The sequence below is a fragment of the Haliotis rufescens genome, unplaced genomic scaffold (genome assembly GCF_023055435.1).
Source record: "Haliotis rufescens isolate VD_foot unplaced genomic scaffold, xgHalRufe1.0.p SCAF_19, whole genome shotgun sequence".
NCBI classification, from domain to species: Eukaryota; Metazoa; Mollusca; class Gastropoda; order Lepetellida; family Haliotidae; genus Haliotis; species Haliotis rufescens.
The window spans coordinates 16,694,288-16,714,209 of NW_025963879.1; the positions used below are offsets into that span (position 1 = coordinate 16,694,288).

At 41.6% G+C, this 19,922-nt stretch overlaps 2 protein-coding genes and 1 non-coding gene across 5 annotated transcripts; 2 read left to right on the forward strand and 1 right to left on the reverse strand.

The window, feature by feature from the left end:
* Positions 1–305: 305 nt before the first annotated feature.
* LOC124137649 lies at positions 306–9,581 on the reverse strand. 3 transcript variants are annotated; one of them, XM_048398745.1, is made up of 4 exons: positions 9,352–9,581; positions 1,649–1,772; positions 1,437–1,482; positions 306–1,117 (listed from the first exon to the last, which is right to left on the reverse strand). In XM_048398745.1, exons 2-4 carry the CDS (start codon positions 1,770–1,772, stop codon positions 472–474), a joined length of 816 nt encoding a protein of 271 aa, XP_048254702.1. In that variant the 5' UTR covers positions 9,352–9,581; the 3' UTR covers positions 306–471. The 3 variants fall into 3 exon arrangements, with proteins under 3 accessions (XP_048254702.1, XP_046360002.2, XP_048254703.1); XM_046504046.2 differs by lacking the exon at positions 1,649–1,772 and adding an exon at positions 8,910–9,033 and having other exon boundaries at positions 9,352–9,578; XM_048398746.1 differs by lacking the exon at positions 9,352–9,581 and adding an exon at positions 2,122–2,561.
* Positions 9,582–12,786: 3,205 nt separating this feature from the next.
* Positions 12,787–13,916, forward strand: LOC124137648. The gene is made up of 2 exons (XM_046504045.2): positions 12,787–12,827; positions 13,171–13,916. Exons 1-2 carry the CDS (start codon positions 12,790–12,792, stop codon positions 13,814–13,816), a joined length of 684 nt encoding a protein of 227 aa, XP_046360001.2. The 5' UTR covers positions 12,787–12,789; the 3' UTR covers positions 13,817–13,916.
* Positions 13,917–18,359: 4,443 nt separating this feature from the next.
* On the forward strand, positions 18,360–18,431 carry Trnat-cgu. The gene has a single exon. It is a non-coding gene; the product is annotated as a tRNA-Thr (tRNA).
* Positions 18,432–19,922: the final 1,491 nt, after the last annotated feature.

Sequence of the window (19,922 nt, forward strand, 5' to 3'; positions counted from 1 at the left end):
ACTGGGGACCCACGTATGTCGGACAGACTGGGGACACACTTATGTCAGACAGACTGGGACACACTTATGTCAGACAGACTGGGGACACACTTATGTCGGACAGACTGGGCACACACGTGGGTCCCCAGTCTGTCTGACATAAGTGTGTCCCCAGTCTGTCCGACATAAGTGTGACATAGTGTGCACGGGAGCAGGCAAACCAGAGGTAGAAAGTGTGAGGATCGACCCACGACTTTGAGAGGTGATCATTTGACTTCGCACATAATTGATGATGTTGTAAATACAAACACAAAGCAGTTTCTTCAGTAACGTGATATTTTACTCAGATGTTAACAGAGAAACAATGACACATGCACAACATAATCAGCGATTATTTTACACACGGAATTAAAAGAATGTGAAATCAATATGAATTAAAGAACCAACAATCAAACAGTTTATAAAGTTTGTTCCTTATGGCGAGGGTCGTAATTACATTTCGTGACGGATCTTTCCAATTGGCATTTCCTTTGTGAATCTAACAGAAAGGTTCCTGGAGGATCGGGTTGGTTTCTTTTCAGCATCCTGCCCTCTCTTGGTGTCTTTCAGAATGGATCTTACACTGGAAGTGACCTTCAACTTGGTTTCATTCTTATCTGTGGCCTTGGCCTTCACCAAGTCGTCACCGGAAGCAGAGAAGTCTGTCTTGACATGTGAGATATTGCTTGGAACCTTGTCCTTTGACTTTCCTGTGTAAGGTCTTCGAGCCTTCCTTGGTTGAACTGGAGGACTGACGCTGGAGGAACTGGTCCGCTTATTGGCAGGAGTGTGACAGGTCAGAGGGGCAGTCTGGCGCTGGAGAGCTGCCAGCTCTTCCTCCAGCTTCTTCCTCTGCTCCATCTCTGTCTGCTTCTCCTTCTCCCAGTCGCCCGCCAGCCCCTCTAGCGTCTGCTTCAGTTCCTGGAGCTCAGCCTGCGCCATTGTGTAGCTGAGACGATAGTTGTAATATTCCAGCCTATAGTCCTGTCTCTCCGACTCAGCTTTCAGCCTTAAGGCGTTCCCCTCCCGGAGTTGTCGGGCCTGTCGCTCGTTCTCCTCTCTCAGCTTCTGGTTCTCATTGAAAAGGTGATCGAGAAGACTGAAAAAGACATGTCGATAGTTTAGAAGATATCGTTTCTCAAAGTCATTTTGTCTATAATATTTAAATGAGATGTACATTTCTTATTTTTCTATTTTGTATGTTGTACGCCAACATTAGACACATTGCACCTGCATGGCAGTGTGCATCAGGGATGGGCATCACGTGGTCTACAATGTAACGGTAAATTGTGCTACGATTAGTCTCATGACTGACAGAGAAGAAGATTGTGTCGGTTCTGGATTAAATTAAAATGGTCGTTTCTATGACCTGTCACATCGAAAGAACGTTCATGAACATCAAACGAAACAGTGCCTACCTTTCCTCCAAATCTCCGACTTGAGATTTCAAGTCCATGTACTGAACTAGAAACGAAAACAAAAACAAAAGTACAAACACCCGACTCGATTCCACTGTTATATATAGACCAAAACATACTCGGAATGTAACTGTATTTTCTTCAAACAAACACATCAAGTAATGATATCTTGCATTTAATTTGTTTTGTATTATAAATTCAGGATGTCCTACCAAGTAAATCTTGATGCAGTTCTGGCGTTCTTGAACTTCGTGGGTTAGACTGACGCTCGTCCGCCTCGAGTATGGGGGAGAGTAGTTTCCGACTCTTCAGTCGTTCTTGTGGATACATCTTCATCTGTGGGATAAAAATACATCTAATATGAATTTAGGAATTGAAGCATACATTGCAGACTGAGATTTGATCCAAACAGAACTAGTTTATGGATAAAACAATAACTAAAACATCAGACAAATAGGCAAAGTGATTCAGTCTACACGTTACATATGTGCGTGAAAATCTATCAGAAAAAGACAGAAACATTTGAGTTCCGTAATAACATTGGAGACTGTGTGTTAATGAATACAAAAGTAATTTACTGATAAAGAATTTCAGAGCCATGAAATATAGATGTGAACGAGAGTTAGTAAACAAACGCTATCAGTAAAAGTAAATCAACTGTAGGAGTTAGACTGGCATGGCTTACCTAATACTGAGATGAGGTTTAGACTTGTGCAAAGCAGACACAGACCAGCAACAAATGTGAAGTTTTGTAACAGCAACAGATGTACGTCTGAACACCACCAAGTTGTGTCGGCGACTGATTGGGAACCATCAACGTCGTCATGGAACCATTCTGTGACGTCATTTCCACTGTTTCTGTCTATGACGTCACTGACTGTGTTCACCATGCTCGGTACAGCTTTATGTTAGCTGCGCTCAGTCTCTTCACGACACATAACAAATTATGCGTGTTGAAGACGCACAAATTAAGTGTCCTTTCAAAGCAGTCAAAGACGTCAGGATGCATCTTTAATTCCATAATTACTTGACATTTAGATATCCTAGTGCTTCACTCACATCTAATACGCGTCCATATTTTATAATAGCATAGTTCACGGTTCGATACTCGAGGTGGAACAGTTAAGATCACAAGTGAACAAAACACTTGGAAAATGGGGCGGTGGGGTAGCCTGGTGGTTAAGGCGTTCGCTCGTCACGCCGAAGGCCCGGGTTCTGTTCCCCACATGGGTACAATGTGAGAAGCTCATTTCTGGTGACCCCAGCGTGATATTGCTGGAATATTGCTAAAAGCTGCGTAAAACCATTCTCACTCACTCACTTACACACTTGGAAAAAGAATCGCTATCATCCACAAATTACTGCAGGGTTACACTGGACTGATATTAGTCACTGCGGAGTTGTGTCCCTTTTGTTTGGGTGCACTCTCCACTGATTACCAGAGCAAGCCTTTGATCCGTCGTACAAATATTATGTCCGTGTCTTTTCTCATATTGTTTGTGTTATATTACACACAACAGCCCGTATTGATTCAAAACAAATCCATAGCGTTCAAATATATCAGTAAGTTGTTCACAGACAACATTTGTCATCAAATATTCACTGTTGAGTTTCTGGTATAATAGTTGACAGGAAGCTCTTCTGGTGCGTTAACTTTTCACCTAACACTCCAGGTTGTAATAAACGTGACATTCATCTCGAGTTAACGTGCTGTCTGACATCAGATGATCCGCACTAAATATGCTGCTCGATTCTATAGAATAGGTTTGGAGAAGTTCCCAAATGGGAACACACTGATGTCAGACAGACTTGGGATACGCTTATGCCGGACAGACTGGGGAAACACTTATGTCAGACAGACTGGGGACACATATGTCAGACAGACTGGGAACACACTTATTCCAGACATACTGGGGACACACTTATGTCAGACAGACTGGGGACACATATGTCAGACAGACTGGGGACACACTTATGTCACACTAATATATTATTTTCTATTTATGTAGAAAACAACTTATTAGTCCGAGGGAATGTCATGCTATTTTGAGGGGCAAAGGAGAAGAAATTTGGGAAACGAAATACTGTTTCCAACATTTCATGTCCCTTCTATGCATTGTGCCCGAAATAGAGCCACGCATGACCGGCACAAGAGGTACAGAGTTACCTACCTTGTGTCAGGGTGTATTCTTTCTCTTTGAACATGTAACGTATTGCTTCCTGGAGCTAATTACTCGGTAAGAAGAAATATATAGAGAATACTACACTCATTCTCGTTAGATACCATTTTTTTTCGAAACGAGTAGACTTTCTATGATATCTGATCCACGTTGAATATATATTTAAGTGTAAATACATTACAACTTTCGTTCGTTGACAGACCAAACTGAAACCGGTTGCAAAATCTGGTTGCGCATGAATAATGATATATGCCCAAATATGGGCAATGTTGACATTTCTATGCATACGCATTAACAACATGCGCCTGCAGTTGTGTTTGCAAACAAAACAGCACCGACGCTCAAGATCCTTTTGGAAGAATTTCTTCAACTTTAGGTAATTCAAGAGTCATGTTGTTAGCACGCAGGACACCTTTATAAGAAAATTTGAAAAGTCACATTACCGCCGCGCTTTGAATATCGGACCAAGAGTCGGTCACTCGAACTGCCGGGGTCCCGTCTGTGCATTCAAAATGGTTCGGCGTCCTTGATCTATCAGCTGAATTTATATCATGTCCGTACCATTTTGGAAGAGGGAAATCAGAGTGTTCGCCAAAGACATTCATGTCAACTGTACCACCCTTATACTGAAGACGTGAAAATCAACAAACTCAAGTCTGATTGCATGTCAGTGACAGCTTCGAACGAAGGGCAAGGTCACCACCGGAATAAGAAAAGACAACCGTGATCTACTTACAGCGTTTTACGCTGGAGATGGGGAATGTTATTGTTCACATTTGGGATATTTTGGGCCACATAATCAGAAATTTAGGCACACTTCTGTGGAGTTTTCGAATGATTTGTATCGGAAATGTTCACTTTGAGTGATCTGGTCTTACAGTCGTGAACAAACAACTCCCGAAACAGTGCCACAAAATACGCTTCGAAGGGGACACTGGTGGCACAGCCTGAACATCCCAAGTAAGTCTAGATATCTGCCCAGATAGTTTAAACTGACTTTACTTCACCACGCTTATCCCTTTACGTTAAATCAAATTGAAAGTTGCGAAAGTGGTCGGGTGGGACCCTACCTTTAGAATACAGTACCACAAACTTTTCAAACACGTGACAATACCCTATGACGTAATTTGTAGTATTTTGTTGCCAGTCACACCGGCGACGTCAGGGTTCATTGAGTGGGCATAAAGCTCCTCCCAGTGATCTATCATCTCTACACGCAATGTCATTAAATACGCCCAGCGGTGTTGGGAGTTTTGAATATTTGTTTATATGCTATATAAACATATATGTTGCTATATTTAGCCTGCGGCGGCGCATTTTAGAACAAGCGCTAGTTTACGAAAGCACTTTTATTTTTTATTTATTTTTTTATTTCGTATTTCTCGTAATTCATAAATGGGAACTAATATACATATATTATTTTTCCGGTTAATTAATTTTCATTATTATTCACAAGAATGCAGATTATAAGGGATATTGCTGAACACATCCAAATGTCGCCAGTGTTAGGGTAGGTTACCCCGAACACTATCCTTAGCCCTTGAACCCCCTTTACAAACATAAGGGTTAGGTACTCGTTTAGTGGCTGTTATAGATTCTATGGAGGCTCCTAATATTCTTCACACAAAAACGTCGAGTATAAAGGATGCAATGGTTTTGTGTCGACTATTTTGGCTACCGGAAACTGTCCTGGAACATTCACACAAGCCAGGGTGCCTCCCTCGTTCCTTACTATTGTCCACATCATCCTTACAGTGTTCCCCACAACTCTTTTCTGTCACAAAAATCACCTGGAGCCGTTTTCAGTTCGCGCCATATCGGCTCATTCATCACCACACGGTATCTTGTAGATTACAGAATGGGACGAGTGTGCCAAATGGCATCGGTATCATTCGTATGTGTCCGTAGACTAAAGTCACGAGACACCATGTCTACCCGTAACCTTCGTAAGTGTCCGTCACCTATTCGACCCTTTTCGTTCAGTTCCGTAACGTCATGGGCATGACTAGGTAAATTTGCACTTTGTTTTACAGTGGGGATGCAGTTCAGTGGCGAGCTAACAATCCGAAGGTCGCGGGTTCGCGTCCGACGGATTCTCACAAAAACTGGTTGCTTGTGGACGTAGCTCAGACGGTAAACTGTCGGGCTAACAATCCGAAGGTCGCGGGTTCGCGTCCGACGGATTCTCACAAAAACTAGTTGCTAGTCTTTGAGACATGTGACTTTCGGCAGAGATCGTCCTCACGAGAAGTTGTGGTACTGTATTCTAAAGGTGCTCCGGTACCCGTTTAGTGGCTATTATTGATTCCATAGATGCTCCTAATATTCTTCACACAAAAACGTCGATAAAAAAGGATGAAATGGTTTTCTGTCGAATATTTTAGCTACTGGAAACTGTATACACGCTACATTTATTAAGTACTGATTCAAAAGCGAACTCACCCTTGTGTCGTCACTAGCCATGCTTATGCCTCCCTCGTTCCTAACAATTATCCACATTATCCTTACAGTATTCTCTACCACACTTTTCTGTCACAAAAATCACCCGACGAATGATTAAATTCCATGTCATTCATGCGTACCCGCGGGTTCGACGTATGACGTTTGACGCCAAGAGCCGTGTTGAGTTCTCGCCATTTCGGCTCATTCCTCACCACTCGGTATCTTGTAGATCACTTGTGGACGTAGCTCAGACGGTAAACTGTCGGGCTAACAATCCGAAGGTCGGGGGTACGCGTCCGACGGATTCTCACAAAAACTAGTTGCTAGTCTTTGAGACATGTGACTTTCGGCAGAGATCGTCCTCACGAGAAGTTGTGGTACTGTATTCTAAAGGTGCTCCGGTACCCGTTTAGTGGCTATTATTGATTCCATAGATGCTCCTAATATTCTTCACACAAAAACGTCGAGATAAAAGGATGAAATGGTTTTCTGTCGAATATTTTAGCTACTGGAAACTGTATACACGCTACATTTATTAAGTACTGATTCAAAAGCGAACTCACCCTTGTGTCGTCACTAGCCATGCTTATGCCTCCCTCGTTCCTAACAATTATCCACATTATCCTTACAGTATTCTCTACCACACTTTTCTGTCACAAAAATCACCCGACGAATGATTAAATTCCTTGTCATTCATGCGTACCCGCGGGTTCGACGTATGACGTTTGACGCCAAGAGCCGTGTTGAGTTCTCGCCATTTCGGCTCATTCCTCACCACTCGGTATCTTGTAGATCACTTGTGGACGTAGCTCAGTCGGTAAGCTGTCGGGCTAACAATCGGAAGGTCGCGAGTTCTTTATAACTGGTTGCTTGTCTTTGAGACACGTGACATACGGCAGAGATCGTCTAAAGGAGAAGCTGTGGTACTGTATTCTAAAGGTGCTCCCAAAAGGAATGACGTCTCGCGAGATCTTATGAATGAAAAAAAGTCGTCCCGGTGTGACAGAGGGCACGGTTATCCAATTAAAACGAATAAAAACAAGGTCAACCTTGTACGAAACACGTGTGACGTACGGATTTAGTATCTTACCACCTGTATCTTCACCACGTGGGTAATAAATATGACTATTTAGCATCAGGGCTCGATATTAACCTAAAGGCAAATAGGAAAGTATTTGATTTTTTATCAACTTTCAACACGGCATTTCACATCTCTTCTACAAATTTCTGTATAGAGAATATAGACACATTCAGTTTTCTCCATGCATAGATTAAATCTAAGGTTAATTTAAAACTTATTTATACGTCCCATACCGATCTATCGTGATCTATGCCCGCGAAGCGTGACTGTGTGCACAGGAGCAGGCAAACCAGTGGTAGAAAGTGTGAGCATCGACCCACGACTTTGGGGCATGACGGACATGCATCATCCTGGTCAGAGTTGAGAGGTGATCATTGACTTCCCACATAATTGATGAGGTTGTAAATACAAACACAAAGCAGTTTCTTCAGTAACGTGATATATTATTCGGATGTTAATAGAGAAACAATGACACATGCACAACATAATCAGTGATTATTTTACACACGGTATTACAAAAATGTGAAATCAATATGAATTGAAGAACCAATATGAATTGAAGAACAGTTTATAAAGTTTGTTTCTTATGGCGAGGGTCGTAATTACATTTCGTGACGGATCTGTCCAACTGGCATTTCCTTTGTGAATCTAACAGAAAGGTTCCTGGAGGATCGGGTTGGTTTCTTTTCAGCATCCTGTCCTCTCTTGGTGTCTTTCAGAATGGATCTAACACTGGAAGTGACCTTCAACTTGGTTTCATTCTTATCTGTGGCCTTGGCCTTCACCAAGTTGTCACCGGAAGCAGAGAAGTCTGTCTTCACATGTGAGATCTTGCTTGGAACCTTGTCCTTTGACTTTCCTGTGTAAGGTCTTCGAGCCTTCCTTGGTTGAACTGGAGGACTGACGCTGGAGGAACTGGTCCGCTTATTGGCAGGAGTGTGACAGGTCAGAGGGGCAGTCTGGCGCTGGAGAGCTGCCAGCTCTTCCTCCAGCTTCTTCCTCTGCTCCATCTCTGTCTGCTTCTCCTTCTCCCAGTCCCCCGCCAGTCCCTCTAGCGTCTGTTTCAGTTCCTGGAGCTCAGCCTGCGCCATTGTGTAACTGAGACGATAGTTGTAATATTCCAGCCTATAGTCCTGTCTCTCCGACTCAGCTTTCAGCCTTAAGGCGTTCTCCTCCCGGAGTTGTCGGGCCTGTCGCTCGTTCTCCTCTCTCAGCTTCTGGTTCTCATTGAAAAGGTGATCGAGAGAACTGAAAAAGACATGTCGATAGTTTAGAAGATATCGTTTCTCAAAGTCATTTTATGATATTTGAATGAGATGTACATTTCTTATTTTAATTTTTGTATATTTTAGACCCATATGAGACCCTATGTAAGGCAGCCGAGTACATCAGGAATGGGCATTATGTGGTCTACAATGTAACGGTAGATGTGCCACGATTAAGTCTCGTGACTGACAGAAAATATAAGATTGTGTCGGTTCTAGATTAAACTAAAATGTTCATTTTATGACTTATCACACCAAACGAACGTTCTTGAATATTAAACGAGACTGTGCCTACCTTTCCTCCAAATCTCCGACTTGAGATTTCAGGTCAATATACTGAACTGGAAGCAAACAAAAATAAAAGTACAAACACCCGACTCGATTCCACTGTTATATAAAGACCAAAACATACTTTGAATGTAACTGTAATTGCTTCAAAGAAACACATCAAGTGGTGATGTCGTGCATTTAATTTGTTTTGTATCATAAAAATAGGATTTCCTACCAAGTAAATCTTGATGCAGTTCTGGCCTTCTTGGACTACGAGGGTTAGACTGACGCTCGTCCGCCTCGAGTATGGGGGAGAGTAGTTTCCTACTCTTCAGTCGTTCTTGTGGATACATCTTCATCTGTGGGACAAAACATAATCACATTTGAATTTAGTATTGACATTGCAGACAGAGATTTGACCCAAACAGACCTAATTCATGGATAAAACGATAACTAAAACATCAGACAAATAGGCAAAATGATTCAATCTACATGTCACAGCTGTGCGTGAAAATTTGAGTTCCGTAATTACATTGGAGACTAAGTGTCAATTAATATAAAGGTAATTTACTGATAAAGAATTTCGGACAAGTGAATATAGATGTGAAGGAGGGTTAGGGAACAAACGCTATCAGTAAAAGTAAACCAACTGTAGGAGTTAAACTGGCATTGCTTACCTAATACTGAGATGAGGTGTAGACTTGTGCAAGTAGACACAGACCAGCAACAAATGTGAAGTTTAGCGGCAGCAATAGATGTACGTCTGAACACCACCAAGTTGTGTCGGCGACTGAATGGGAACCATCAACGTCGTCATGGAACCATTCTGTGACGTCATTTCCACTGTTTCTGTCTATGACGTCACTGGCAGTGTTCGCTCAGATACTCGAGGTGGAGCAGTTAAGATCACAAGTGAACCAATCTCATTAAAATCAGATCTTAGTTCTCGCTACTGCTAAACAAACTTTGTTTAGCGGTAGCGAGAACTAAGATCTGATTTTAATGAGATTGCAAGTGAACAAAACACTTGGAAAATGAATCGCAATCATCCAGAAATTACATTATGACTACTGGGTTACACTGGACTAAAATTAGTCATTGCGTAGTTAAACCAGAAATGTTACTGCTGCCACACCGAATTCCCAGACTAAACATTTAATCCATGAAATCTTATATTACACAATACCCTTCTCGACTCTAAAATTAAGCATCTAGAGTTATCTAGAGCTGGCTAAACTTGCTTTTGTATACATATTGTTTCTTTTTTCATAGAATTAATATATTCCACAGTCATGGTGCAGGTCTACCAGAGGTCTACCAGAGACATGGTGGTGATAGATGAAGATACCCGTTAAGATCCGGGGCAGAATAGGTCTTCAGCAACCCATGCTTGCCGTAAAAGGCGACTAACGGGATCGGGTGATCAGGCTCGCTGACTTGGTTGATGCATGTCATCGATCCCAAATGCGTGGATCGATGTTCATGATATTAATCACTGGGTTGTCTGGTCCAGACTCGATTATTTACAGACCGCCGTCATGTAGCTGGAATATTGCTGAGTGCGGCGTTAAACAACAAACAAAACCACAACAACAAAAAAGATAGATGAAGCCTACAATTATCAGGATATTATCAGTTTGTAAAGCATCTTTTTAACTACATGTCATACACCATTTGAAAGGTCTAATCCTACTGTTTATATAGATGAAAGTTATGTATATCACATAACTTAAATAATGCTTTATAAATTATTACTTAAAAACTGCAGGGTGTAGGGACCTGCTGCAATGTAAAACTATCAGCCCGAGAACAAATCTGTCGGCCTCGGGCCTTCGGGCAGATGTCTGTTCGAACACTGACGCTGTTTGATATGAGATAATCTGTACAACATATGTTGCTCGATTCTGCGGAATAGGTTTTGCCAAAGCTTCCAATTCAGGGGTAACACTGGTAGATTCACGAAGCAATGCATTCCTCGTGTCACTTATGTATGACGCCAACAAAACATTTGTTCACCCAACTAAATGTATGCAACTTGTGAGTGAGTGAGTGAGTTGGGTTTAACATTATTCCAGTTATATCACGGCGTGTCAGCTTAATTTGGGAGGAAAGCCCGAAGTGATGCAGGTCTCAGACATTTACCACATCGGTGAAACCCACGAGCAGGGGTATGATGATGGCAAACCTAGAAACATAATGGGGGCGAACCGGGATTGGAACCAACAATCATAGGTTTCTAGAGTGCACAAGGGACGCAACTCTGCACAGCGAATCGAGGCGCCTTAGACGACTGGGCCACCCGTGTCCCCCAAACTTGTGAAGTTTAACGATATCTTGTATAGCTTGAAAGTTAGAATCTTAAGTTTGTACCTGTATTGTGAAGTTAATATATATGTATTTCGCAGTTATGAATGAACAGTGACGTTCGAGCCTACGTAACTCTCAATACCCGTGAAGATCCGTGGTAGAATAGGTCTTCAGCAACCAATGTTTGCCGTAAAAGGCGACTATGCTTGTCGTAAAAGGCGACTAACGGGATCGGGTGGTCAGGCTCGCTGACTTGGTTGATGCATGTCATCGATCCCAATTGCTTGGATCGATGCTCATGCTATTAATCACTGGATTGTCTGGTCCAGGTTCGATTATTTACAGACCGCCGTCATATAGCTGGAATATTGTTGAGTGCGGCGTTAAACAACAAACCAACCAAACCACATCAATATAGCCTATAACTTTGCCGTATAAGTGCGGTCTAATGCTTTCATTACATTATTTCATGCCGATAACAATACTTATGTAGAACAGACTTCCGAAATCACTGAGAAAATCTCAATCAAGTTCATCCTTCAGAAAATTAATATTAAACACGTTCCAATATAGCCTAACTTTGGGGAAAAAACTGGAAAACATGGACCATTTGTGACAATGATAAAATATGTCTGTGTGGAGAAAAATGTGACATATTTTGTGTCCCATTTCTTTGGATGTCCTTTTTGCAATATCAATAGGGATATGTTAATACACGTCTATGTACAATTCCCTACAAGCATTCTACTGATGTAAGCTGATACTGGGCCCACTTGCACAAAGCGATCTTAGCGCTAAGATGATCGTAACTCCCATACTTAAACTTAGGCTTGCAAAATAGTCGCAGCGCTAAGATCGCTGTGTGCAAGTGGGCCCTGGTGTCGACCTGCGCAGGTAATGGTGGTTATGGAGAAACGGACCCCGGCTGCACCACGCGTCCTCAACAATGACAGTGACGTCATAGACAGAACAGTGGAAATGACGTCACAGAATGGTTCCATGACGACGTTGATGGTTCCAAATCAGTCGCCGACACAACTTGGTGGTGTTCAGACGTACATGTGTTGCTCTTTGAAACTTCACATTTATTGCTGGTCTGTGTCTACTTTCACAAGTCTAAACTTCTTCTCAGTATCAGGTAAGCCATTACTTTTTCTGATAGATATTGTTTGTTAACCAACTTTCACATCTATATTTCACGACTCTACATTTGTTTATCCGTAAATTACATTTGTATTCATTAACACTCAGTCTACAATGTAATTTCGGAACTTTTTTATAGATTTGGATGCATAGCACAGCTGTAACGTGCAGATTGAATCGCTTTCAATATATTGTGTCATTCTGTGTGGATCAAATCTCAGTCTGCAATGTAAATGTTCAAATTCCTAAATTCATATTAGATGTATTTTTATCCTACAGATGAAGATGTATCCACAAGAACGACTGAAGAGTCGGAAACTACTCACCCCCATACCCGAGGCGGACGGGCGTCAGTCTAACCCTCGTAGTCCAAGAACGCCAGAACTGCATCAAGATTTACTTGGTAGGACAGTCTCCTATTTCTGCGTGCTAAGCAAACTGAATGGAAGTCGAAACAATAACACCATCTGTGTGTTTAAAGAAATTACAATATTGAAGCAATTAGTTACAATGGGAGTCTATGGATGTACCGATCTGATCAATGTCCATGTATTCCTATAGGAAATACAAACCCTAAGGGAAATGTCAGTCAGCCTACCTCAAAATATGGAAAACAGTCTATTGTTTGTATAAAATGTTAATCGTTTTTGTTTCTAGTTCAGTACATGGACCTGAAAGCTCAAGTCGGAGATTTGGAGGAAAGGTAGGCACGATTTAGTGTGACATTCTTCGATGTGATATCACATAAGCTGACCATTTTAATCAAGAACCGATATAATCTTATTCTCTGAGAGATCAAAAGCTATAACGTTGCACAGCGTAGATGATATGCGTTTACCGTTACTACCCTGCCTTTGTAGAGCAGCAATGTCCATTCTGGATGTACCCAGCTGTCATTTAGTTGCAATGTGTCTAATATTGGAATACATCCTACAAAATGATGAAATTATAAAAATATATCTCATTATAATTGTATAGATATAACGTATTTGTGAATGATAGAAATTTAAGCCAAAACATCTTAAATATCGACATATCTTCTTCAGTCTTCTCGATCACCTTTTCAATGAGAACCAGAAGCTGAGAGGGGAGAACGAGCGACAGGCCCGACAACTCCGGGAGGAGAACACGTTAAGGCTGAAAGTTGAGGCGGACAGACAGGACTATAGGCTGGAGTATTTCAACTATCGTCTCAGTTACACAATGGCGCAGGCTGAGCTCCAGGAACTGAAACAGACGCTAGAGGGACTGGCGGGGGACTGGGAGAAGGAGAAGCAGACAGAGATGGAGCAGAGGAAGAAGCTGGAGGAAGAGCTGGCAGCTCTCCAGCGCCAGACTGCCCCTCTGACCTGTCACACTCCTGCCAATAAGCGGACCAGTTCCTCCAGCGTCAGTCCTCCAGCTCAACCAAGGAAGACTCGAAGACCTTACACAGGAAAGTCAAAGGACAAGGTTCCAAGCAAGATCTCACATGTCAAGACAGACTTCTCTGCTTCCGGTGACAACTTGGTGAAGGCCAAGGCCACATATAAGAATGAAAGCAAGTTGAAGGTCACTTCCAGTGTAAGATCCATTCTGAAAGACACCAAGAGAGGACAGGATGCTGAAAGGAAACCAACCCGATCCTCCAGGAACCTTTCTGTTAGATTCACAAAGGAAATGCCAGTTGGAAAGATCCGTCACGAAATGTAATTACGACCCTCGCCATAAGGAACAAACTTTATAAACTGTTTGGTGTTCTTTGATTATAGGTTCTTGTAATTCCGTGTATAAAATCATCGCCGATTATGTCACTGAAGAAACTGCTTTTTGTTATTATTTACAACGTGTAAAACTACGTACTTGCATGGGGGACGTCAATCTGATTATATCTTAACAGTGACTGGTTGAGGTCCACAGACGAGCTTGTCTGACCTGATGTAAGTACACACACGAGTTTGTCTGACCTGGTTGATGTATACACACGAGTTTGTCTGACCTGGTTGATGTATAAACACGAGTTTGTCTGACCTGGTTGATGTATAAACACGAGTTTGTCTGACCTGCTTGATGTATAAACACGAGTTTGTCTGACCTGGTTGATGTAGTAACACGAGTTTGTCTGACCTGGTTGATGTATACACGGGAGTTTGTCTGACCTGGTTGATGTATAAACACGAGTTTGTCTGACCTGGTTGATGTATAAACAGGAGATTGTCTGACCTGGTGTAAGTACACAGACGAGCTTGTCTGATCTGGTTGATGTATACACACGAGTTTGTCTGACCTGGTTGATGTATACACAGGAGTTTGTCTGACCTGGTTGATGTATAAACACGAGTTTGTCTGACCTGGTTGATGTATACACGGGAGTTTGTCTGACCTGGTTGATGTATAAACACGAGTTTGTCTGACCTGGTTGATGTATAAACAGGAGATTGTCTGACCTGGTGTAAGTACACAGACGAACTTGTCTGATCTGATTGATGTATACACACGAGTTTGTCTGACCTGGTTGATGTATACACGGGAGTTTGTCTGACCTGGTTGATGTATAAACACGAGATTGTCTGACCTGGTGTAAGTACACAGACGAGTTGTCTGACCTGGAAGGAGTGCTAAAACTGTGCGAGAATTCCTCGAGAAACACTACACAGACGAGCTGACACAAAATGAAGATGAATGTATCAACACACGAGTTTGTCTGACCTGGCTGATGTATACACACGAGATTGTTTGACCTGGTGTAAGTACACAGGCGAGCTTGTCTGACCTGGCTGATGTATACACACGAGATTGTCTGACCTGGTGTAAGTACACAGGCGAGCTTGTCTGACCTGGTTGATGTATACACACGAGCTTGTCTGACCTGGTGTAAGTACACAGACGAGCTTGTCTGACCTGGTTGATGTATACACACGAGCTTGTCTGACCTGGTGTAAGTACACAGACGAGCTTGTCTGACCTGGTTGATGTATACACACGAGATTGTCTGACCTGGTGTAAGTACACAGACGAGCTTGTCTGACCTGGTTGATGTATACACACGAGCTTGTCTGACCTGGTGTAAGTACACAGACGAGCTTGTCTGACCTGGTTGATGTATACACACGAGCTTGTCTGACCTGGTGTAAGTACACAGACGAGCTTGTCTGACCTGGTTGATGTATACACACGAGATTGTCTGACCTGGTGTAAGTACACAGACGAGCTTGTCTGACCTGGTTGATGTATACACACGAGTTTGTCTGACCTGGTGTAAGTACACAGACGAGCTTGTCTGACCTGGTTGATGTATACACATGAGCTTGTCTGACCTGGTGTAAGTACACAGACGAGCTTGTCTGACCTGGTTGATGTATACACACGAGCTTGTCTGACCTGGTGTAAGTACACAGACGAGCTTGTCTGACCTGGTTGATGTATACACATGAGCTTGTCTGGCCTGGTGTAAGTACACAGACGAGCTTGTCTGACCTGGTTGTTGAACATATTGGTCGTGCGCTCCAGCCTAGGGTCGACGCATGTGTCAAGTACTTTCTACCACTGTGTCTGCACCTTGTCCGATAATCAGATAAAAAATGTACACGTGGTTTTGTACGTGCTTGTATATTTGGATACCTACGTGCATATATACCTGGCGTGCAAAATATTGTGGCTATGTACGCGATGTAAACGTGGCTATGTACGTGCCTGTATACGTGGCTATGTACGTAATGTAAACATGGCTATGTACGTGATGTATACGTGGCTATGTATGTAATGTAAACGTGGCTATGTATGTGATGTATACGTGGCTATGTATGTAATGTAAACGTGGCTATGTATGTAATGTATACGTGGCCATGTACGTGATGTATACGATGCTATGTACGTGATGTATACGTGGCCATGTACGTGATGTATACGTGGCTATGTATGTGATGTAAACGTGGCTATGTACGTGATGTATACGTGGCCATGTACGTGATGTATACGATGCTTTGTACGTGATGTATTCGTGGCCGTGTACGTGATGTATACGCGTTCAATGGTTTGTCTGAGCAAGGCTCCGTTATTTCCAGGCTCCCGTGATAAAGCTGGTATAGTGTAAAACAAAACGTGTGCGAGTACGTGCCCGCTTAGTTCTACACTATAACACTTGCCATGGATAACACCATAACAACGACAGAGTGGCACGGTATGCAAGGTTTAACGCGTGCCTTAGCATACCTTTGTCGCTACCATGCAGTACTGTTATGAAATATTCGGATTATAAAATCAATGAAAGTTATAATATAACGTGAAGGCTCAGCTGTGTTTGGAGACTTGAATCTTACACAAACAAAATTCTCTTTATTGGCAAATCCATGTAATTCAAGACATTGCAAACATCAGCTGTAAAGTTTGCTCTGAACACTTGGAAATGTTGAGGCACAATGATATTTTCATATGCGAAGTTCAATGTTTTATTAATTATTTACTCACTTATCTTATATGTCTAAGTCTGAAAATCACTGTCAATCAGGCAGACTGAAAGTATATAAGTATATAGCAAAAAGTGTTATTTTCACCAGTGTGAAATAACGATTTAATATTTCAGTTAAATATATTATTTCATCTCTAAATAAATAATAAAGCATATTTCACGCTTTTCGCGGGTATGCCAGCATAGTTACTTAGTCAGACGTTTGGGTTAACGACGTTTGGGTTAACGACCATTTAAATCGAGGACACTCACTTTATATTTCTGTCAAACATTTGCTTTAATAGTTAGTAAAACTGGGCAAGCATTTCTCTTTACTCTACGACTACACTAAATTTTAAATATTTCAAAAAATATTTAAATTATAGTTTTATTTCGACCAATGCTCCTTTAAGTTTTTAAAAGAAATTGCAGAGACCATATATCGGTATATACCACCACGCCATATATCGGTATCTATACCACGCCATATATCGGTATATACCACTCCGCCATATATCGGTATAAACCACCCCGCCATATATCGGTATATACCACTCCGCCATATATCGGTATAAACCACCCCGCCATATATCGGTATAAACCACCCCACCATATATCGGTATATACCACCCCGGCATATATCGGTATATACCACCCCGCCTGGGTGAGGAATGTTAAAGTGACGCAGAGCAAGACCATATCTACCCATCCATGTATGATTGCTGCAGACTGGCCTATTAAGATTAGAGAGAAATGCAATTATACAATTCATTTTCTTATGACTGGGCTGCTTATTTAAATATGTAAGAATGCAGAAATGACCTTGATATTTTATAATTTGCATACAGTGAAAATGGTCAGGTTTGATGCCTGGCACAAAATAATTCTGGAAATATTTAAATATGTTTACGCTTACAAGCATTTAAACATTTGGAGATGTTATAGGTGATCGTTTAAACATGTTTATTTACAGCAATATATAAACTGATTCATTTTGGTGTTTTCAATAAATATAACAATACCACAAAATGTTTCATGATTTATTTGTATTTATCTACTTGTGTTATCTGTGAACACAACTTGCAGCGTGGCAAGCCAAAAAACAGCACTGTCTATAATACACTTACTGAAGCGCTCGTTAAATCTTCCAACATCGATCGGCGGGGCGTCTGTTGGCGCCAGCTGGCCTCAAGTTGTGCGTGTTGCGAATTGAACTCATTTATGATATATCCGGTATATAAAAGATGTGTCATCGGTCTCTTATGACATTAAACAAAATTTGTTAGAAAAATAAAAATCACTTTGTCGAGAATCAAGATCAAGAGAAATATACCTTGATCTAGAATCTAGATCTCGACCGTGGGAGGCATCGTGACATATCTTTAGCGCAGTAATAACCAAAAGCCTGATGTTACTTTATATTAGGGGACACTCGTATGTTCAAATATCGAACTGATTACCACAGTATGGCAACTAAACGAAGTAATTTCATGCACAGGCAAACCAACAATCAAATTTTCATGATTTGGCGGGAATCTGCACCCCTCCTAATTTGGACTTTGAAATCGCATAGATTGGAGAATAACAAATACGACAAAACATATACAGTTGTTTACTAGCTACATTGAACGAAATATGTGACGCAAGGAATGTCTGAGTTTAACACTGGGACACGAAATCTCGGCTGACACGAACAGACCAAATCGGAAACGTCGTGCCTGTGCCACTCCATGTTTCAAAGTGAGGCTACAAGGTCACTGTGACCCCACCAGTTATAAATAGATTGAATTTCCTCTCACGGGCAGGCAAGCCTCGGTGGCCAAGTGGTAAGGCGTCGGTCTCGTAAACCGAAGATCCAGGGTTCGATCCCCTGTCGGGGCTATTTTTGAAAGAGGGTTTTTATTTTCATGCAAAGTCCGCAGCTCACGTATTCTTTCATCAAAACAGGAAATTTATTTCCCTCCAAATGTAACGGGGGCTATTTAAGCATGTGCATATGTGAAAAACCCAGACCTGGTGTTAATCACAGGTGATAGAAGAACCATTGAAAAATTAGAATAAAAATTACATATGAAAAAAAGAAATATTGAAACAATAATTAAATAATTGATTAATTGAAAATAATTTATCCATATAAATAATGAATATATTTTATAATTTTATTTTCAAATTGTGAAATTTGACGAACGATTCTGTGTTTATAGAGTGACTAGCATCCATAATTGTGTGCTGTTTTTCAGTGTATGTCTTGTATTATTGTCAGGTTCAATATTTTGAGTTGGATTCAAACAAACCTCCGCAGGTGTTTAAATTTGGATGATGTGATTCCAATAAAATTACCAAAGACTGCCAACTGGCTTCTTTAGTCCCCCTTGAAGTAACAAATACATGCACACATATTCTCATTCTAAGCATTGCAGTTTAACTCTGCACTCAGCAATATTCCAGCTAAATGACGCTGGCCTGTAAACAATCATGTCTGGACCAGACAATCCAGTGACTGGTATTATGAGCACTGATCCACACTAGGGCTGGGACAGGTAACTCAGGTACTCGGGTCGGGAGGGTACTGAGGACCTGGATACCCACAGGATTACCCGGACCCGTGGTTTGTCAAGTGATATATTGTTTAATCACAAAAACTATCTAGATCTCTATGGTTGCACAACATGTTACTAATGTTTGCAGTTCTTTCTGACAATGCACCCATTCCTTCTGACTGTGATAGTTTTGAATAAAGATAAAACTTCAGTTAATGTATGCATGATCAGATCGTTTTATATGTGTATCTAAATACATTTTGCCAGGGCTATGGTCAAACTATTCCCAATAAGACATTTTGTGCCCAACTCTTGAGACCAACAGCAGGTACCCGGGTAGGGTCAGGTAATAGGGGGTATGTACCCGGGTAGTAAATTTGGACTCGTCCCAGCCCTAATCCACACCATCGGGGAACAATGACACGCATTTATCCTGTTAACTAAGCCTGACCTAATTAGTCATCTCTTAATTATGACAAGGTTTACGATAGGTTAATACTTGGGATCCAATTCTAACCCAGAATCAAATTGCTAGTCATGTTGTTATGTGGAAAGTGTATGTTGGTTGGGTGGTTGGTTGGTTTGTTGAATATTAATGCCACACTCAGCAATATTCCAGCTTTATGACAGTGGTCTGTGAATAATCCAGCCTGGACCAGACAATCCAGTGATTAATATCATGAGCATCGATCCAAGCATTTAGAAACGATGACATGCATCAACCAAGTCAGCGAGCCTGACTACCTGATCCCGATAGTCGCCTCTTACGGCAAGCATCGGTTGCTGAAGACCTGTTCTACCCCGAATCTTCAAGGTCGAGAGTGTATGTCAT